At 37.6% G+C, this 22,203-nt stretch overlaps 3 protein-coding genes across 7 annotated transcripts; 1 reads left to right on the top strand and 2 right to left on the bottom strand.

Annotated features, from left to right (window-relative positions):
• The first annotated feature begins 1,575 nt into the window (after positions 1-1,575).
• Positions 1,576-12,688, top strand: LOC108890450 (myelin-associated glycoprotein). Of its 5 annotated transcripts, none has more exons than XM_051075857.1 (13): positions 1,576-1,989; positions 5,161-5,299; positions 5,405-6,181; positions 7,935-8,004; positions 8,240-8,605; positions 9,655-9,939; positions 10,120-10,371; positions 10,788-11,039; positions 11,150-11,410; positions 11,526-11,616; positions 11,948-12,037; positions 12,202-12,274; positions 12,354-12,688. In XM_051075857.1, the coding sequence occupies exons 4-13, from the start codon at positions 7,956-7,958 to the stop codon at positions 12,387-12,389; spliced, it is 1,755 nt and encodes a 584-aa protein (XP_050931814.1). In that variant the 5' UTR covers positions 1,576-1,989; positions 5,161-5,299; positions 5,405-6,181; positions 7,935-7,955; the 3' UTR covers positions 12,390-12,688. The 5 variants fall into 5 exon arrangements, with proteins under 5 accessions (XP_050931814.1, XP_018542859.1, XP_018542837.1 ...); XM_018687343.2 differs by having other exon boundaries at positions 1,633-1,989; positions 5,405-6,176; positions 11,945-12,037; XM_018687321.2 differs by having other exon boundaries at positions 1,634-1,989; positions 11,945-12,037.
• A 1,790-nt stretch (positions 12,689-14,478) lies between these two features.
• Positions 14,479-16,394, bottom strand: LOC108890569 (sialic acid-binding Ig-like lectin 14). Its single transcript, XM_018687476.2, has 4 exons — positions 16,281-16,394; positions 16,149-16,190; positions 15,694-16,071; positions 14,479-15,561 (listed from the first exon to the last, which is right to left on the bottom strand). The coding sequence occupies exons 2-4, from the start codon at positions 16,186-16,188 to the stop codon at positions 15,284-15,286; spliced, it is 696 nt and encodes a 231-aa protein (XP_018542992.1). The 5' UTR covers positions 16,189-16,190; positions 16,281-16,394; the 3' UTR covers positions 14,479-15,283.
• Positions 16,395-17,546: 1,152 nt separating this feature from the next.
• Positions 17,547-21,497, bottom strand: LOC108890557 (uncharacterized). Its single transcript, XM_018687451.2, has 7 exons — positions 21,282-21,497; positions 20,757-21,137; positions 20,635-20,664; positions 20,248-20,365; positions 19,861-19,935; positions 19,575-19,656; positions 17,547-19,458 (listed from the first exon to the last, which is right to left on the bottom strand). The coding sequence occupies exons 1-7, from the start codon at positions 21,376-21,378 to the stop codon at positions 19,384-19,386; spliced, it is 858 nt and encodes a 285-aa protein (XP_018542967.1). The 5' UTR covers positions 21,379-21,497; the 3' UTR covers positions 17,547-19,383.
• Between the last annotated feature and the right edge of the window lie 706 nt (positions 21,498-22,203).

Genomic DNA, 22,203 nt, shown 5'->3' with positions numbered 1-22,203 from the left:
ACAGGGGAGAGCACTGTATGTACAAACCTGCCTCATTCTGTATACTCTGGGTAGCAGCTAAACTTACATTTATGGAAATGTAACAGTCTGAGATATTTGGCACTGATTTCTTTATTCAGCTACATTTTACTGAAATACAATCAGGAACTGGAAAGGGCTTATTTAAGACTTGCTGGCATGGATGCTTTTCAGGAACTGGCTACTCTCTGTGCTCATTGAGTCATGTTGGCCAGATGGTGGCGCTTTAAATCTGTTTGAGAGCTGAAGTCACAATGGATGCAAACAAACCGGTTAAGGTGACAAGTGTGCTGGAAAGTTCAAGAAAATCTTGTTCCCCTCAACAAAAAACATGAAGACTGCAGCCAACAAGAAATGAATAATACTCTGCAGGGCATGTTGTTGCCAGATTATACTATTAATCTTTTCAGCCTGTGACCTCTGAAGGAAAAGTCTGGATTTGATCAATGATCCTTGGTGTGGAAATCAGCCTTAACTCACTGAACTGAACACCACTTTGGGAAGAGGGGCAGATACCTTGATTTAAAGGTTTTGATGTCTAAAACCACTTTTTATTAGTTACTTTCATCAAGGTTTCAAGTACCACCAGGGCAATGACATTTGAAGATGACATTTTTTGAAAGCATGCTCATGATCTTCTCTGAGGCTTGGTCACTGCTTTTTCTTGTTTTCTTCTCAAATTCACACACAGTTTGTGCAGATGATAAACTATAAGAAGAGGAAGAATATTTCCATTGTACATGTAGATTCAGAGTACTGCACCAAGCTACGAAGGAAGAACAAAATATAACAATACCAGAAACAAACATGAGTTTTTAAAAAGGATAGAGAGGATAAGTAGGAATTAAGGTTGTGCATATCATGTGTAGATGGGTCACAGGCTTCCATTTTACTGGCATTATGGTGGCTGTGCATTCAGTAAACAGTGTTAAGCAACAATGTAGTGGTGCAAACATATCAGTGCAATGCAGATATCAGACTTCTACTGGTTTGCAGTTTGTGGTTTGAGGTCAAGATTAACTCAACAGGAAAGTCCCTCTCTGATAGCTTAGTAGCAGTATTGAAAGCATTTACAACAAGTCACTGGGGCCAGGATGCTTCATATGATCTGAATATCAATCTTTTAGCATTTTTTCAGAGGTTTCTTCTTCACCATACACATGAAAAATGTGTCCTTGCTGTTCTTGTTCAATGGTGATGAGCTCTAGGAATCTAGGGTTTTGGGAAGTGGTTAAAATGTCTTACAAAATGAAATAGGAGAAGCTGTGACAACTAAAATAGCAGGTCCACTCAGGCCTGGAAACATTAGTCACTTTATTTGTGGGTCTGACCCTGAGAGGACAAGATGGGAGCTATGAAATGGCTGCCCAGATCTACCCAAACTTCCCAGATCCAGAGAGGATCGGTTACCAAATTTACTGGGATTTGGACCGAGGCAACAAGTCATCACGTCTTCTGTCACCCTGCTGTATCTAAAATTTTGCCGCAGTATCAAAGTGAAAACTTTTGACGATTTTTTTTTCACGTAGACAACCGTGTCTCCTAGCTGTTCGTGATTTTGCAATATTTAAAAATTAAATATTCATTCATTTATTTGTGGTATTTTAGTTTCATCGCAGCATTAGTATCATTATTTTGGTCAATTAGAATAGTTGTTCATGCTTTTGTTTTGAAGGCACTGAGCAGCTTGGGCACATCAGGTGAATCTACATATACAGGTAGGCAGGTATAGGACCGGAAATGCACCACCGTTTTTTTAACCATGGCAAGAGAGGCTGCAGACCCCAGTTTGTTTGCTTGTGTACAGAAATGCTAAATAAGAGCAAGTGGACATTGTTGTTGATGGACTTTATGGAAGTATGGATTGCTCACATGTATCACAGGATTGTTGGAATATCACGTTGAAAGGCACGTCGGCGTCTGGAGAGCCAATGGCCTACAGGAATCACACAAAGTTACCCAACAAGATCGGTATGTGAAAATATTTGCTCTGAAGGCTGTACTGAAAAACGGTTTAACTTTCAGATTGGTTGCGTTATTGTTTCACTGCATGTTGATGAATTGGGAGTTTAAAAATTGTCGGACTTTGGATGATGAGCATATTGCGAGACCTCGTTGGAGCCACATTCAGTCGTTCGTCCGTCCCCATCCTTCCCTAAAATCTCTGATGCGAAAGCATTCCTATAGAACAAAGGGTGTTTGACCTGTATTTTCTAAGAATTGCAAATAACAAATGTGGAAATTAAATTAAACTTAAATATTCATTTATCAAAAATCACATATTTGCTTATGCTCATTTCACTCAAGTGCTGAATCCTCTTGTGTTAATGCTTTTTTCTCACACATTTACATTGTTGTCTACAGGATTTGTCTTTTCATCAGATATAAATATCCAGTAGTAAGCGGAGGCAGGGTTTCCGGAGTGGTCATGTTGCCAATGTTGCAGGTGCATGAAAGTTGTAACTAACTAAGGAGTGTAAACTTTGCTGAAGGAGAGATATGTTTTTCTTTTGTTGTTGTCTGTGGTGGTTAGATGTTAAATGTTAATCCCAATTAACTCTAGATTATTGTAGTCTGAATTATTCTAAATGCTAGGGACACGCAGGCATTCCTGCGAGTTCCATTAGGAACAAGGCTGGGAGTTTACATGTTAGGTTGATTAACCACGAGGCTGTCCATGACAGCCTAAAACCCCATAGTAAGTTGAGCTGCAACGCTGCTTGCACTTAGAAATTGTTGTCCTTGGGATTGGGCCTGCTGCTTGTTAAAGGCCCAGCACTTCTGGTGTGGTGGAGATGCCCTGCCACTCAAGTAATGAGTCTAGACCAAGGCATAGAAACAGCTCTCTCTCTCTGCATTGCCTCTGAAAGCAAATTTCTGTAGGACCACACCACTTTTCATTTGTAGCTTTAAGTTTGTGGTCAGCACTGGTTTTATCTTTCCATTTTAAATCCAGTGTGCAAAAGAACACAATATCAGTGATTAATACAGAATACTTCCTTACTAGACATCTGACGAGACAGTAGTAGTTGATAATGTTAACATTTTTCTGTCTACATTAAATCTTGGTTTGTATACAGAGTGTGGTGACTGTTTCATTACTGACTGATTGATAATACCTTTGTCCTCCACAGGGGGAGAGCACTGTATGTACAAACCTGCCTCATTCTGTATACTCTGGGTAGCAGCTAAACTTACATTTATGAAAATGTAAAAGTCTGAGATATTTGGCACTGATTTCTTTATTCAGCTACATTTTACTGAAATACAATCAGGAACTGGAAAGGGCTTATTTAAGACTTGCAGGCATGGATGCTTTTCAGGAACTGGCTACTCTCTGTGCTCATTGAGTCATGTTGGCCAGATGGTGGCGCTTTAAATCTGTTTGAGAGCTGAAGTCACAATGGATGCAAACAAACCAGTTAAGGTGACAAGTGTGCTGGAAAGTTCAAGAAAATCTTGTTCCCCTCAACAAAAAACATGAAGACTGCAGCCAACAAGAAATGAATAATACTCTGCAGGGCATGTTGTTGCCAGATTATACTATTAATCTTTTCAGCCTGTGACCTCTGAAGGAAAAGTCTGGATTCGACCAGTGATCCTTGGTGTGGAAATCAGCCTTAACTCACTGAACTGAACACCACTTTGGGAAGAGGGGCAGATACCTTGATTTAAAGGTTTTGATGTCTGCTCTCACCCACACAGTGAAACTTTTTTTATATATTGTTCTCCATTGTCTCCCTGACTTAATGTCTTTATGAACTGAATTCCACATTTGTTGTGATCAGCCAGACAGCAGCAATATCAGTGATTAATACGGAATACTTCCTTACTAGACATCTGACGAGACAGTAGTAGTCAATAATGTTAACATTTTTCTGTCTACATTAAATCTTGGTTTGTGTGCAGAGTGTGGTGACTGTTTCATTATTGACTGATAGATAATGCCTTTGTCCTCCACAGGGGAGAGCGCTGTATGTACAAATCTGCCTCATTCTGTATACTCTGGGTAGCAGCTAAACTTACATTTATGGACATTTAAATCTGTTTAAGAACTGAAGTCACAATGCCATGGTAAAACTGAAAATATGACAGAACAATTAACTATTAATAAATAAAACAATGGCAACCACAATTTGCAAGTGATTAATAGAAAAACGACAGATGGGTTAAATGGGGGGGTATTCAGGTCTAAACTGCTTTTTATGTTTCGTTAGACATGTTTAACTTGTTCTTGCAGAAGTTTAGTGGACATAATGTCACAATAGGGCAAGGGACATGGGAGAATGGACCCAGGTGCAGACAGTGAGAAGTCTTGAACAGTTCAGTGATTTAATGATAACCAAAACAAGCAACTAAAAGCTCAATGGCAAAACAGGCACAAAAAGAACACAAATAGTCCAGGTTTACCAGCGGTACGAGCACAGCAGAGAGTCCAGAAACACAAAAGTCCATAAAGTCCAAATAACATAAAGGTCCATGGGTAAATGACACACAGCGCATGAATTGAATGCTGGGACAAACTCAATGCTCTGACACAGTACAGGGGAGAGACAGGAGGAAACATACAGATGAGATAATTAAAAAACAAGACACAGGTGGGACTGAAAAAGGAGTGAAACAGGACAAAGAGAAGAAATAAAAACAGCATAGACAAAATTTGACAAGAAATTGCAAAATAAATCAGGAAGTACTAGACTAAGGAACACAAGGGAAAGGAATATCAAAATAAAACCAAGAAAACGAAACACAGGGGAAGAGATAATTTCCAAAATGAAAGAGAAACCTAAAATCACTGGAAACACAAGAGAATATAATCATTTCCAACAAAACCACAAAACCAGAGACACTAAGTGGGTGGGTCATGACACACAAAATTGCTTCAAAAAACAATGGCGACACAGTTTACAATAAATACATGCAATTACTCAATTACTTACTTTTTACTCAGTGACACATTCAGACTCTTTGTGTGTTTGTGATTCAAGGAATTCTCCAGTGACTGATTGATGGATTGATTGGCCGACTGATTAATACAAATGACTGTGAGAACCATTAATCAGTGGTGTTTAACTTGTATTGTTACTGTTGTGTTTAATCTCGTCCAGAGAGAGATCAGATTAATTGTTCCTTTGATGACAGATGAGGTCAGACCCTCGGTTTGTTGCATGAGGCCTGTCTTTAAAATGGAAGAACCTGACATTTCTCATTCAGTGCTGGAGCTTCGGCAGATCAACCAGCAGCAAGAAGAGACATTGCAGAGGCCTGTTTTATCAAACAGGTAAAAGATGGATTCTTCAGTTTGGCATTACTGTATTTTTCAGGTGAAGTGTAATTACAAAACATATATTCATTTGGTTCTTTTTTCCTTTTTTGTGATTCACAGATTTGCTCCTTGAAAGTTCCAGATCCAACACATTTTCTGTCATGGGTAACTCGGCATCCACCGGCTTCATCACTCCTACCCCCAGGAAACTGTCCTGGGGGCACCAGAAAGAAGACAGAGTCAAGCTGGAAGACTTCTTGACACAATGCGAAGAGGATCTCTGGAGAGTTAAAGGAAGGCACGGTTTATCTGTGAAAAAGGTCCACCTCAACCGCAGCATTGGTTATGTTGATCTAGCTGTCCAAGAGTGCGACAGATTTTATCCAACGAGGGGTGAGATGCTGAACCCTGCTTTTGTAGGAGATCAGGGCCCATGAATGACTGAATTCACGGTGGGCAAATTAAGTCTACGCAACAACTCAGCAGGAGGATCCTCTCAGCTGTGATGTTTGAAGGGGCAACTGCAAAAAGGCCCTGTGACAGTACTGAAACACTGGAGGACTGTCATTCTCTCACTACGACTGTAAGTGTGAACCAAAGAACAGGAAGTGAGACCTTGACAATGAGATAGATACCTTTTCTTTCTTTTTTCTCCCTCTCTCTCTTTAAATATGACCAAATGTAAAACTGTTTACTTTTTTGCATTGGTGCAAAAAGCATTTTTGCATTGGATGATGTGAAATACATGTTAAAACACTTTTTGATCATAAGGTGAATAGATTTTAACAATCAGCACTCAGACAAGACAGCCCATCCGGTGGCATTAGCTTTAAGCATTGAGTGAGACAAGGAAATCCTGTCTTCACAACTCTCCATCTATGATGCACACAGTGTAAGGTACAGTGGTGTGATACATTTTCCTTGAAAATGTATTTAATCTAAAAACTTTCATGTCATTGCTTTTAATCAGGTCTTGCTGTTCAGGAAGATTTTTTAACCTTTGTACAACATGGATCTTATATTGTTATACTGTATCTTAACGTTGTCATCAGGTCTACTCTCTGAAGCAAATATAGTGTATATCTCAGATGTAAGCAATCTTGTTGAACAAATACAAATCAAATCTCACAGCTGATATTGTTTTTGGCTTCTTGATTTAATTTCAACTTGGGCTGGTCACTCCCTTTTCTTGTTTTCTTTGTTGTCTGAGCAAATAATCAAATATTGTCATTGTAGGTGTAAAGCTAGATTCAGAGTACTGTATGAAGCTACAATGGAGGAATAAAATATAAGCATAAAAATACCCTACCTGTGGTGTTTTGGCAGATTAGTGCTCATTGGTGCTTTATTTTCTTTAGTGATCTCAGAAAGTATAGCCATTGTTGTGCTATCTTTACCAGTGGTGTTAGCAGTCCATGAAACACCCTCCGTCATGTAGAGCTTGACACAGTCAGTGATCAACACTTTGTTTTATTGGTGTTAATAGATAAGTGACTATCTGAACAACATTACAACAGATGCTGCTCTTTGTAGCTCTTTGTCATCATTTTTAAGAACAGTTCTCGCACTGTGGTATTGTGGTATCTAACAGTGGTATGTGAACTGTGTCAAAGCCGTAGCTGGAAAACATGCAAGAGTGGGGGTTAGTGTTAGAGATGGGGAGAGGTGAGTTCTCATTCTGAGTGCTGACTGAGACCCAGTGTAGGAGCTCGAAAACCAGTTTGATGGGGATCATTGTATCAAATGCTGTAATCAATGAACTACATCCAGACATATGTATTTAAGTGTTCAAGGTGGGTTAGAGTGGTGCGAAGGGCAGTTAGGCACCAGAATAGTCTATCATTAACATTTTTTAAGTGACATCCCCACTATTAAGTAAATTAGTATAGAGTTGAGCAGTTTTACAGACTCAATGTCTCAATCATCAGTGCTTCTTTAGTAGAGGTAACGTCTCTTTTTGACCTTGAAGTGATCTCAGCAAGCGGGGGTCTCACTAACAGATGGAAAATTAGCATTATTTAAAGAACTTACAACAGTCAGTGGAGCTATAATGCTTTATTTGATCTGAATATCAAATAAATAATTAAAGGAACTACTTTTTTTGATGTTTTTAGTTCACTATATAAGTCTAGGGTTTTGTGAAGTGGTTAAAATATATACAAAAATAAAATAAGAGAAGTTGTGGTTACCAAAATAAATAAAATTCCTGCACATCCAGAAAAGGAAGTGAGAGTAGCTGGCACAGTTGTGATAAAAAAGTAATGATATATATATATATATATATGTATGTATGTATGTATTTTCCTTCCTTATGTCACGTATGTGTGTGTGTGTAAAATATATATATATATATATATATTACACACACACACATACGTGACACATGTGTGTGTGTGTAAAATATATATATATATATTTTACACACACACACATACGTGACATAAGGAAGGAAGAAGGAAAGGAAAAAAGGGGGAAAAAAATACTTAAATAATAATTAATAAAATGATAGACTTTTTAAATATACATCTGCTGAGACAACAGTCAGATTTGTGTGTAGCACAGTGGCTGGAGGCTGTTTTAAAAGTGGAATGGAAACTAAACAACTCATCTCTCATCTCTCGCCTGGAAACATTTGTCACTTTATTTGCAGGTCTGACTCTGAGAGGACGAGATGGGCGCTTTGAAATGGCCTCTGTACTTTGTGTGGTTTTGCCTCGAAGGTATAATAGATTTTCTATACTGTACCCAGAAATATTTTTTTATTGCTCAAAATAAGTACAACTGTTTGTTTATTTGTTTGTTTGTTTGGTTTTTTTAATCTGTTTTGGTGTGTTATTACCTCTTTTGTTCAAGCAAATAATCAAATTTTCAGGTGAATTTGAATTTAAGTAGGTGTTCATTCAGCTGTTTTGGTTTCATTTCATTCATTTAATTTTCTCTTTAATTTCATCACAGTTGTTCAAACCAAAGCCTCTTCTTGGACCGTTAATTTGCCAGCTGCAGTTAAAGGTCTCAGTGGGTCCTGTGTGGTGATTCCCTGCTCATTTAACTACCCAGATCCAGGGAAAGGAGTCACCACATACACTGGGATTTGGTACGAGGCAGCAAGTCATCATGTCCTCTATCACCCAGTTGAGTCTAAAATTTTCCAGGGATACAAGACACGGACAAAGCTGCTAGGAGACGTTTCACAGAAGAACTGTTCACTGAAGATCGATCCCCTTCGACAAAGTGACCAAGGGAATTTTTTTTTCAGGATTGAAATGGCAGGCTATGACAGCTATTCTTACAAAGACAAGAGAGTTTCCATTTCAGTGATTGGTAAGCAACATTAACAACTTTCCCATAATTCTCAGCTTTTTGTTTAACATTGTGCATGAGCATTTTTATTCATAAGTAATCAGTCCTGACACTGGTCATTTGTACTGATCAGAGGTCAGCAGGGTCAGTGTGGGAATGGAGCGCAACAGGAGCATTTTACTTTTCTCACGTTATTAAATGACTCATTTCAACTTCAGATGAGATATTGTATTTGTGCAAAAAAGAACAAACTCCATTTAAGATATAAACAAAAAAAAGAGCAAGGCACCATTTAAACTATGTGACAGTCTTTACTTCAGTGTTTTTTTTTTTTGTTTTTTTTTCGGTCGTCTTGTATTTGAAAGTGTGGGTTGTAAGTACAGCAAAACCCCAAAAATAAAGTTCTCTGACAGTACACACTGAGTTGGACTCCCACTTCCTCATTTGTCACTGGTTGCCCTCCTCTGACTTTAAATAACTTTCATCATAAAAAGGCTTAAGTTTCATTTCTCTGAAAAGATGTATGATATCTGAAAAAAAAATGCCACCCATCTTAACGTCCTACATGTCAAGCAGCAGCAGTTCTATCAACATTTTTATTTATCTGGCTTAAAGCCAGATAAATTCATGTGACCAGGATGTGAGTTAACTTTTGGTTAGGGGGGAACTGCTTTTGTGGAAACATAACGTAAGATTAACTGTCACATAAAAATTAAGTTCTCATTCTAGCACTGTTTAATTTTGTAACCAGAACTGAATCCTTATCTGGGGGCAACCACTAAAATTAAATAATCTTATATAAATAATTTTTCGATATCTTTACCCCACTTTCCTCTGTAAGTCAGTTAGCGTGGTCCTGTGTTGTGTTTTACTGAACTTATCTAATTTCAGCAGGCTTGTGATTTTTTTTTTTTTTTTTTAAGTTGACTAAAATGTGAGTGAGGCCAGAATACGAAGCTTCAAAAGACATACCACTGATTTGCACAGCCCGTTAGATTAAATGCTGCCCCTTACATTCATTACAGTAGCCTTATGTTGTTTGCTATTGTCCATTATAACCTTTCTTGCAGGTGAACCACACATCACTCTCTCTGTGAATCAGGAAGTAGTGGCGAATCAGACTGTGCAGGCGTCCTGCACCATGTCTCCCTCTTGTCCCACCTCTCCTCCTGTCTTCACCTGGAGTCACTCCACAGTGGAACCTCCATATTCACCGCAGTTTGTCGATGACCAGTGGAAAACAACGGCTAATTTGACCTTTCACCCTACCCATGCTGACCATAATAAGTCTCTACAGTGCACCGTCAGATACAACGGACAGGAGAGGCAAGCCTCCAAGGTCCTCAATGTAAAATGTAAGTGCATACAGTAGTGGTGACAGTAGTGTTTTTTTTTTTTGTTTGTTTGTTTGTTTGTTTTTTGCTAGCATGGCTGTATACTCTTACTGTCTTTTTTGCATATGTGCAGTGGCTTCAGTTCAGCTTTGACGTTGCACCATGGTGTCAAGAAAAGTTCAATTGTATGTCTCTGTGCAGACGCTCCAGTGAATGTGAAGGTTGAGCACAAGTCTGATGTAAAGGAGGGAGAAGATGTGCTCCTGAATTGCTCTTGTGATGCTAACCCATCTGCCAGCCGCTATGAGTGGCATAATGAAAATGGTTTTCTGCTGTATGAGGGAAGCCACTTCAAGCTGCCAAATGCCTCCAGACACATAGGTGCATTATATTGTACTGCCCACAATACAATAGGACAAGGAAAGTCAAGCCCTGTGCAGCTCAGTGTGTTCTGTAAGTAAGCAATCCACTACATGTGATGATAAAGTAGATCTTTTTTTATGTAATAGAAGTAGGGCTGACTCAGAGCTGCATTACTTGTCCTTACAGACGCTCCTGAGATCTTTACAAACACAGCTAATGCAAACATCATAATGTACACCCTACCTATCAAATTACCATTTTTAACACAATAACAAAATCTTAAAGCAAAATCAATATATTTATATATTTTAAGACTTTCCACTCAAAACACACCAAACCACACAGTCCCAAAGTCCACATTCATTGTTCTCACAGATGCCTCTGAGATTTTTGCTAGCATGTCTGTAGACTCTTTCTGTCTTGTTTGTGTATGTGCAGTGGCCCCAGTTCAGCTTTGATGTTACACCACAGTATCATGAACAGTTAAATTGTGTGTTTTCATGCAGATGCTCCAGTGAATGTGAAGGTTGAGCACAAGTCAAATGTAAAGGAGGGAGAAGATGTGCTCCTGAAATGCTCTAGTGATGCTAACCCTTCTGCCAGCCGCTATGAGTGGCATAATGAAAATGGTTTTCTGCTACATGAGGGTCGCCGCTTCAAGCTGTCGAATGTCTCCAGACACACAGGTGCATTTTATTGTATTGCCCACAATACAATAGGACAAGGAAAGTCAAGCCCTGTGCAGCTCAGGGTGTTATGTAAGTAAACAATCCATAAAACTGATCCATAAATCTGATAAAACAGATCATTTTTATTTAAACGTGTTATATATAGGGCTAACTCATAACTGCATTATTCGTCCCTACAGACGCTCCTGAGATTAAGAAAGTCTCCTCCTGCTCCTCAGAGGGGGGTGTTGTAAAGTGTGTGTGCATTGTGGAGTCCAGGCCCACCTGCATGGTCCATTTTGTGCTCTCAGACAGAGTCCTGCCAGGCACCAAGGTGGAAGAACATGGCTCTGTTACTAACTGGACCCTGAAGGCAGAGTTTGGATCTTTTGAGGTTGTCCACTGTCTGGCAAACAACACACAGGGCAATGCCAACCTCACACTCTCTTTACCTGTCAGTGGTAAGGAAGTGTTTAGAATATGTAAAATGCTCATATGTCTTAACATGCCCAAAGACTGTTAGTAAGAATCGTAGAAAAAGAGAAAAATGACTGCACATGGTTTTTCTTTGGACAGGTAAGATGCAGAATCTCTACATTGCCATCATCATTGGAGCAGGTGTGGTTTTGGTGATACTTTTAATAGTAGTGGGATTGGTTACAAAATGGTAAGTTGATATAGAAAATATTCCCTCTCACTGAAAGAAAAAATATTTCTTCTTTTGTTTCTTCTTTTCAGTTATGTTTTTAGCCACAGCATTCTAGTCTGAATGCTTTTAAAGAGTGTTTAACATTTAAATCAAAATATGATATACATTTCACAGTGGGAGTGTGTTTTAATAGTCAAACTGCTTTACTTTAGTCTCTACTTGAATAGTGGGTTTGCTTGCAGTTCTTTATAGAGTATGGTAGTCTGTGTCTTCAGTTCTGCAATTTTGATTCCTGTGCCAATAGGTTTTTTTCAAGGTCCTAAATTAAAAACCATTATTCTGCCAGTAGGGGAACATCTGGAGATACACCAGCACCTCACATGAGTGAGATGAGGACAAACAAAGCTGAGGATCTTCCTCAGTATGCTGCAACAGAAAGGTTACAGTTATTAAGCTAAGTTTGGAATAAACAAAAGTTTTATCATGATTTAAAATAACCCAAGAAAGCTAAACTTATGTCTTGCATTATCTTATGAGCATTTACTGTGTGTGTAATTTGGTAACAAAAAGAAAACATGTTTGCTTTCTGCATTCTGTTCCCAGAAAAGAGATGCGCTACCAAGATGTACAGTTCTCTAGCCGGTATGACAGTGAAGCTGTGTATGGCAATGTGGAGGTGTGTGAAGTTCTTCTTCATTCATTCATTATTTCCGTGCATGAAAGAAGAGAGCGAGCTAATTTTATTTCTTACACAGACCGGATGGGATGACGCTATATATGCCAATGTGTAACATCGTTGGATTCATTGGAAGTGCAGCAGCGTGTTGTCCAGATGATGTGGGTCAAGGCAGTTATACAAAAAATACTGATGTTATTTTCTATATATTACATAAGTATTGCTTTGCTGTATCCTGCAATTCATTTATTACTTTTCTGAAGAAAAAAAAAGTCTTAAAATAACTTTGTGATAAATGCACTTGTGTTTACAGTTATTGTGTCTCTTGTCCAAAACTTTTCTTGTTTGTTTGATCAGTCATTGAATACTATGTTTTGTGGTAAATCAGCATTAAACTATGATAATACTTGCAAATATGTTTGATAACTCTTGAATTACAACAACAACACATACTGCAAAATTTACACTGCCAAACTATGCTGTTTGACTTTCCTGCATGTGCAGTTGCTATAACAAAGTGACAGAGAAGAACATAGCTGCTAAAGTTTTGAAATGCCTGTTTCCTGCTGAGTGCGGCTGAAGTGTTGAACATTTTGTGCACTGCTGTAAAAGCTACAGGCTCACTGCACTCTGGTTCATCACAGCAGCACAATACAGATGCATTTTAGAATAGAATAGAATACCCTTTATTGTCATTATACTAAAAGTACAACGAGATTGGAGAGCTTCTCCTTTTCAGTGCAAACATACAAAATATGCAGAAACAAAATATATTTTTTCACAAAAAAGATTGTAGTATCATAATGTAATAACACTAGGGAGATTTCTTTAATGCTGTATTAGCTGAGACTGAGTTTTAGAAAGTCTGTACTGTACATGACAGCACCACTTTCATCCTCACAGATTGTTTTAGCAGGCTGAAAGAACACAGTGAAAGTAAAAACACTCTATTTGCGCTCTGGTCGATGTAGAAAAACCTTCACAAGGCTTGAGAGTGATTAATGTTTAATTGACAGGAAGGCAGAGAGGAAGCTGGTCAACATCTTGGCTGACAGATAAGAGTACTGAAGAAATGGCATCACACAGTTCACACAACACAAACGCACAAATTCACTTTTGGATTTATGTTAAGATAGGTGAGGAGGATGACCCCCACATGCAACCAAGTTATGTTTCTTACATTCTTACATTCTGTTTCTTCCTCCACAATAATAGTGGAGCTCTGTATTGCACTGTACAGTTGAAAGGCTTGTTGAAGACAGTGGGTAGAGGTCAAAAGGTCAGGGCTGATCAAAGAGGCGGAAGCAGCTGAAGGAGGAAACACCACTTCAATTGATTCCGCCTCTTTGATTGGCAGGAAGAGTGAGTCATAGAGCAGGAGCAGTCTTTTGTAAACACCTTCACAGACAGAGATGGAGGCTGCAGATCCTCTGCAAAGATTAAACATCATACCAACATGACTAATAAAATAAATGGAATATTACTAACCACAAATATTAAGTGAGTTATCTCAAAGCTCACAAAAATTATCTATACAATATACTCAATCAATCAATCATCAATAGTCACTGTGTTTTGTGTGTAGGAGAGGCTTTTGTACTGTAGCATTGCAACCCCGGAGTAGAAAGGACCAATATCAGTCATCCTAACTTCAGCTGCAGCCGAGGGCTTGTAAACAGAAGCTGTTGAAATACTGTATGTGATTATTTTCCTCTGAATACAGAAAGAAATGGCTCAGAACACTGAGTTCCAGTCATGCACAGAAGTTACATTTTGCCTCACTGTTGAGGCCTTTATCTTTTCATGGAGTCTAATTTATGTTGATGTGTAAAAATTATGCACATTAAATGACACAAACAACATTAAAGGACCAGTGTATGGGATACAGTGACATTTAGTGGTGAGAACATAGATTGCAACCAAGTGAATATCCATCCCCTCACCCTGTCAGTTTACATACCTATATTTAAATATTGTATTTAGTTGTTAGTCTGTAAAACTGTGGGTCATACCTGACATGTACTCTCTCCTTTCTTCCTCTTCATCTTCTTTGTCTTCTTTATACAAACTGTGGTGTCAACATCTATTTATTTTTCTATTTATTCCCATAAATGTTACACACTGATCCTTTAAATTTGACTAAATAGGCTGTTTGGTGACTGCTAATTTAGCATTCAGATTAAAAGAAATAAAGATTACTGAAGAATAATTCATAATTTATTCATAGACATTTGTACTTAGATGTATAAATGGTGAATGAATTAAATAATGGCAGTTTGTTTTGTTTAAGCCCTTGAAAGATAAAACTCATTAAAGTGCCTTGATATTTAATACTTGTCCTTTTTACATTTTACCTTAACATGTATCATAAACGATTAAAAAACAAATGCACTTATGTTATTTTTGTAAATCGTACAATCTGTGAATACCTAGTGGGGTAAGATGCCTCCTACTACATTTATTGCACATCACCAAGTCATACTGAAACCGTATTCACACACAATCATACACATCAAACATAGTAAACACAGCAAAAAGTTGCATTTAAATATTGCTTAAACACAATAAAATCATACAGATTGTAGCAAAAGCCTTAAACAGTGAGGCATTTCTGAACTGAAACTGCTCTGATCTTTAATTACACACCAAGTGAAAGTGACATTGATTAAAGAGAACTGACTCATTTCTGGTCATTAGAGAGTGCAGCGAAATGTTCTATATTTCTTACTTGTCACATTGTGTTTCTAATTTACAGTGTAGACATTAACAGTAGTATATATGTTGTAGATCCACTCCTGGTCTAACAGTACCTCTGTTATCATACCAGAGAGCAGGGTAACATCCCTCCTTTCACAGTGGACAGGATCAGTTCTCAGTATCTGTGCTAACAGTAAGCGTGCAAATGTAGCAACTGTCAGATATGACATTTTTACGACATACAGCATGTGACATGAATTAATTTACCATGCAGAATGAAAGGAGATATTAAGGTGGCATACTGTGCTCATGTCATATTTTGAGGATCGTGGAGCTCTTTGCCTGCTTGCCTCCTCTGTATTTCACTGTGCAATTTAAAGGCTTGTTGAAGTCAGCAGGCAGAGGTTGAAAGATCAGGGTTGACACTGTTTTCCACTTCAGTTGATTCAGCTTCTTTATGTGGCTTATGACGATTCCACTGCGACTCCAGGAAAGTTGAGGGGGAATAGACGGGCAGGAGTGAGTCACAGAGCAGGTAGCAATCACTTTACCATCCCTCTTCACAGACAGAGATGGAGGCTGTGGATTGCCTGCAGAGATTAAACATCAAACCAGTGTGAATCATAACACAACGAATTGAACATTATTAACAAAAAATGTTATGTAATATGTTATGTTAAATGTTAAGTGTGTCACTCAAATAATCTACACAATATACTCACGTGTAACATTAATGGTCACTGGGTTTTGTATGTAGGAGTAGCGTTTGTATTGTGGCATTTCAATCCTGAAGTAGAAAGAGCCAACATCAGTCATCCTGACACCATCCAGCAGCATGGTGCAGTTGCGAGACGTCAGATCTCCCAAAAACTGGGTTCGTTTTTTGTACTCCTTGGGAATTTTCCATTTTGGAATATTGGTCGAGACAACCTTGTTCCCCTTTTTCCAGAATCCTATCCACCTGTTTAAGATCTTCTTTGAGGTGGGCATGGGGAAAGTGAAGGTGCAGGGAATAACCACACAGGAGCCCTGCAGGACAGTAATCTTTGTTGGTATGTTTGCTGTCCATTGGCCACGAGGAGACTGGACGCCATGGGTCACTAGAAACAAGAAAATACATTGAATTATCATTGACTGTGATGTATCTTATGCAACAGCCTTTTCACGTGAGACTCACCTTGTAACAACAGAAAGGAAAGCCACAACTTCAGCGCCATCACTAATGAGAAAAATTGTGAAAAAAGCTTAAAGGCAATGAAAACACTGTATGACTCTTCTATTTCTGCTCACACACCAAAGATTCACTCACCTCTGAATGCTTTTAAGGGTTGAACGCCTTTTCTTGCAGTGTTCAAGTGAGATGTTCAGAGTCTTTGGGTGTTATATTTATAGTCTAGCTTCACCCTTCAAAACTGCAAGTGTTGCCAAATGGTTTTGGTATTTATACAGCTACAGCAGAGGCCTAAGAAACAGAGACTGTCGCAATACTGTATGTTATTACTTTTTCCTGTTTATCCACTGTTTAACATGTTACTTTTTTGATACTTTTTTCACATATAAATGGATACAGAAAGATATGTAACAGTAAACTGAGTTCCAGTCATGCACAGATGCTACAGTGCCTGTGTCCTGTTGGAAAAACATGAGAGACAGACCTTTTTGACTCTAAACTAAAAGGCCCTGGAGTCTGCCAATGAGGGCTAACCCAGTCTTGAATACAGACTATAGATGAGTTAAATAATAAAGTGATTCAGTTTTTATTTGCAACTTTACCACATTAAGTTTTTTATGGTTATTTTTGACAAATGAGACACCACAGTGTCTTTTGGGGAAGTTATAGGGGAAGTTTTCATTTCTAAATTTCATTGCTTTGCTGTTCAGGCATTTTGCTATATTTTGAAAAGAAATGTGACGGTCAGTCAAATTAGATCATAAAACCTCACAAAGAGAAAAAAATGTGTATTCAGCAATGCCAGCAGAGTGTCCTATGGAAAGGTTGAAACTCTAGCTGTAGTTAAGGTGTTTGCATGTTGCATTAAAAGTCTGTGTTTACTTTGGTCTGTCACATAAGAGACATTACAGTCAGGAGAAGTATGAAAAATCAACCCCACAAATGAAAGATTGTCTGAGAAACAAACCCTGGGAAGACAGCAGACTCTCAGCTATGATGATAAGCTACTGCCAAGTAGGTTAAGATACTGATATAACCAAGGTCAAGAGTCTTATTTCTCAGCAAAATCTTGTCAGCCTTCTTTTGTTTGGTGTAAATTAGCTGCCAAAGGCTGTTTGCACTGACAGGATGATTTTAGTTTTTCCTCAATGACTAAAACATACATGTTATTCATCATTGTCATTATAATTTACAGAATGCGACAGTCATCCTCACATTCATGGGTCATGTACATGACAATCAGCATTTACCAAAATGTTTAACAGCACATTCAGTCACACAATAAGTGCCACTATCTAATTTATCTAATTTCTACTAATTTAGTAGAATAAAAGAGTGGAGTCAATTTCAAGGACTTCTGCAACTATTGATCACTAAAATTAAAGCAGAAAGCAGAAGACAGTACAGCTTTACAAACTTTATTTACCACAAGCATTTACACATTTGACAGTGTGAAAAGAACTGGACACAGTAGATCTGTAGATCACAGAACAAGCAACAACATCCACTTTCAACCCTTTATTTTTGATTGTCCTTAAATTAAACATCACATTAGTAATTCAAAGTCTGGGTAGAGGACTGAATGTGAAGAGAAAACAGAAGTTTCAGCCCCAGTGCAGATAACACAATCAGCAACGTATTGAGAAAGACTAGGAAAAAACACAGTGTATTAATTTACCAAATCCAAAAGGTCAGGGGAAGTTACACAGCCATACAAAATTACATGAACACATTTTTTCCACAGAAAAAAAAAATAAGTCACAAGATGTAACAAATTGCTTGCAAAAATGATGCTTGATATGGTTTGTGCTTCAGTGCTCATAATACTGCAACATACAAACAATAAAAAACACCCATGAAAAACAAAACAAAGGACCCCATATCATGTAAAGTCTTAAGACAGTCTTAAATGAAAATTCTATCTTTTAGAAGTTGTGTTACATATTAATATGTTTGCTATCCCTACTGATTATAATGTCATTATGCTCTCCAGCTACATGGGGGTACTTCTCGACTGAGTTTTATGAGGACTGCAGAGCAGGTTAGTCGAGTGAAGAGCATTGATACTGGACAATTCTGCACAACCCCATATTATTATTATTATTATTTAAATATCCAGCGCCAAACTAAGTTCTCACAGTACAGCTATGGAAAAAATTAACATAAAGATAAAATATACTATGGTTATGGTATTGTTGGGGTTGGCTAACTGAAACACATGACTTAGGGAAAATTCATAGCTACAGTTAATTGAAAAAATTAAATACTAATTGCATATGTGTGAGGGGACAAACACTCACCTCTAACATTAATGCAAAGACTCACACAAGACTTCAGGAATCTGAGTTGGGCATTTTTAATTGCGAAACTCCTTTGTGAATTTCTCCCTCCACTGCAGCTCAGCAAGGAAAGTTAAAACACAAAATTTTGTTAAGAGGGAGTAACAAATATTTTAACTTTAACCATTTCTTGGCAATAATAGACTGTACGTTATTATAAGCTTAACTGTTTATTCAGTGTATAAAATGAAAGCCAAAAAAACTTTAAATATTGTAATATAAAATTATATAAATATATAGCTGCTATTTGTAACTCTAATTAGCCTGCAGCCATGGACAGATTATATGAAAATGTGCCTCCTGGACACAATAGTAATGGATGCAGATGTAAACATCCCTGATCCCTACTACACAGAAGCAAGACACCCAAGCTCAAAGAGACATGAAACGACTACAACTGATGCAGCCACACTGTCTTTGCTCTACTGTGCTTCTCTGTGGTGGTGTTGAATTTCTTTGCTGCTGTTTGATAGACTGTCCAGCAAGCAATGTTTGCAGTCACTTCATGTTTAGGTTCTGGTCCAGAGTCCTTGGATCTGTACCTGCAGGGCCTTGGCTTTGTACCTGATTCTGTCCTCATTCTCTACAGTGCTGGTAAGAAAAATGTTATCATAACTGATAACAGGCGATATTTTTAAAAAATATTACACAACAAGCATGTTCATGTTTTACGAAACCATTCCCTCTCACAATTTCTGTTCTCTGTTCTGCAGTGTCATGTAGTTTTTATGATATACTCTTCCTCTTCCTTGTGATAAGATACTCACATTGTTTTCCATCCTACCCACCATCACACACTTCCACACAGAGACACAAACATGTGCATGAAACAATGCAGAATTCAAAGACTGCATTCACAGCCATGTTTAAGTCCACACAGATTAGTGAGATGCCAATTTGTACTATTTTGAATAATCCACATTTGCATATATGTTGTCTGTGTGATCCATACTTTGATCCATCTGACCTGTAACGGCCTGCAAAGACAGAGGTTGGGTTACATTAAGGTAAGATCACTGGACTTGCCAGCGTCTTTTGTCTTTGCCACCATCTTCATAGAATATTAAAACCAAAATGCATGGGGGCACTGTACCTCAGTGTTGACATAGACGGGTTCATCAGTGGCCTTCAGCTCAGGAAGTTTAATCTTTTCTTCATATTTGCAAGATGACTCTCTGAAAGGATAAAACAGACTTGTATGGATTCTGCCAGTCAATTCACATGTATGTATCCAGAGTCAAAAGTATCTACAAGCATCTTCAGTCTTCATGAGTCTCGTACTAAGCTTTGGTTTGTCTACTGCTCACACACATGTACACAACAATGAAAAATAACATTTCTCTTCTCACGTAATTTAACCATTGTATCATAAAACACACCTTTGGGCTTGGTTTGATGATGCTCTGCTAAAATTTGCATAATATCCAGATTCCTCCCTGGTGAAGGAGTGTGACCTGTAAAAAAAAAGATGATACTGACCATATAGTTTACCATTGTAGAACAGCAAGGTCTAACTTAAAGATATATCATATCAAACAAATGTTTTATGACATACCCTGCTTTGAATGATACTTTTTAATCCACAGTAGGTCCAGTTACATCATAAAAATTATTTAAGTTACTTCTATTTCTCCTTTTCCATGTTCATTATTGGCTTTCAAACTAGTTGTCAGAAAATCATATTCATACATACCATGAAACATAAATACTTTGACTGACTTGAAAGTCCCACACTCAGTTTACAAATGAGCTAAAAGTGAACCTACCTTTTATGGCTTATGTAACAGACAATCACAGGGATAAGAATAATGATGATGATTAGAAGTGCAGAAAGTGGGACAAAGATGGCCATATATATTCCTTGAGTCACCTGGTCAATGTCCCCTGTGAAGAAAATTACCGTAAAAGTGCTGTGAACAGTGATCTTTTCAGTAAAGGAAGCTTTCATTTCAGATTGTGATGTGTTTAGATATTAATTTGGAACAAACTCCAAAAATAGTGTAAATGTAAAAAAAAAGGTGCTCAGTGTACTTGTTTTTGTAACAAAATGATTTGTGACAGTTTTCGCTATGATTACATTTTACTGTCATACTTTTTGTGAACTTACAGAATCATACAGTCTGTTAACAAATGAGATAAATGTAATGTTATACCTTCATCAGTAAAGACTGGCTCTTGGAAATCTGGAAGAGAAGTGTAAAGTATTAGTTTCTCTTCATCCAACCATATGAATGTAATTTAGATCATATTTAAAGTGTTTTACTGAAATTCTTACCAGACACACTAATGTTGATAGATTTATTGTAGAAACTGAATGGTTCATTTTTTCCTTTAACTCTCATATAGATATCTGTCTCATTATCCGTGATGTTCAGGATCAGGAGGGAGCAGCTTCCCTGAGTTTTATTTCCGATGAGCATGGTCCTTCCTCTGTACTTCTCAAGCACAAATGTGGAATTTGTGTGAAAGATAAATGGATTTAATGACTTTGATTCATCTTGTTTGTTATCATAGCTATTTTGGAAACGCTTTTTCCAATAAACTTCCACATTTTCAGTGTGATATTTTTCCGGATAGGTAAATGAACACTGTATGGTCACGTTGGAGTACGGTTTTACACTGGTGGGTTGACTGACTATAACATTCCAAGCTTCACCTGTGTGCAAAATCAAACCAGAATTTATATCATTATGTTATCATCAGAATTTATATATATATATATATATATATATATATATATATATATAGTTAATACTTCATAATATAAATTTCTAAACAAAAGCTTAAACATGTCACCCACCTTCTGAAAAAGAGGTCAATATCAGTATGAGACAAAGATCAATCAGACCCTGCTGGTTCATCTGATCCAGGAAAGGCGTTCTGAAGCTAACTGACATAATGCTGAACTCTGAAAGCTAATGTAGTTTTACAGTGGTGTCTCCTAAATACTGACTATGAGAGGGTTCTAGACGAGGTTTTAGTGCTTTGTCAAAATGTACTCGACTTGAGACTGGTGTGAAATTCTTGGGTGTGTTTCCTGTTGCTCAGTGGTGATGAATTGCCAAAAAAAAGAGAGAAGTGTGCACCCAGATCACTGTTTAACTTTCTTCTGACTGTTTTTGAGGGCAACTGTTACACAATATAAGCATACACTAATATGCATCAGTGTATGCTTATATTTTACACCTATTGAAACAATAACAGGAGGAAGTCTTTGCAGGTTAACACAGTTATTTGTATCACATTAGTGGAGCCTAATACGTGTAACATTTCACACCAGAGAAACGCTGCTGTGAACTGCACCTGTGCTCATGTGGAACATGGTATTCAGAATAAGGGACATGTAGTTTCATATTCTCAGAGTCAAATGCAAGCATGACTCTACTCTTACCGTGTATATGCACATACAAGAGATTCTCAGTTATGTTGCATAGATGCCAGAAAATTGAATAGAAATGTTATTAAATGTTCCTATATATGCAGTATATATGTATGTATATGCTTGGACCTAATGTTACTATTTGATATTGTCAAGTTATGCTATAGGTTTGTATTGTGATATTTAGTTGTACTATTACAACTATTCACTTTTCAGTTCATTTTTATTCTCAGTATGACATGTTTCTGCTTTAATGTGAAGTGGTGATGGCAACTCTTATGTATGCAAATTAACTTTAGCCCTTAAGCCTTTCCATAAAAGCTATAAGGCTCCTTCTTTAATG

This window comes from Lates calcarifer, linkage group LG15 (genome assembly GCF_001640805.2).
Source record: "Lates calcarifer isolate ASB-BC8 linkage group LG15, TLL_Latcal_v3, whole genome shotgun sequence".
Classification (NCBI taxonomy): Eukaryota; Metazoa; Chordata; class Actinopteri; family Centropomidae; genus Lates; species Lates calcarifer.
Note: the sequence above shows the minus strand (reverse complement) of the source record. Positions and strands in the feature narration are given on the sequence as shown.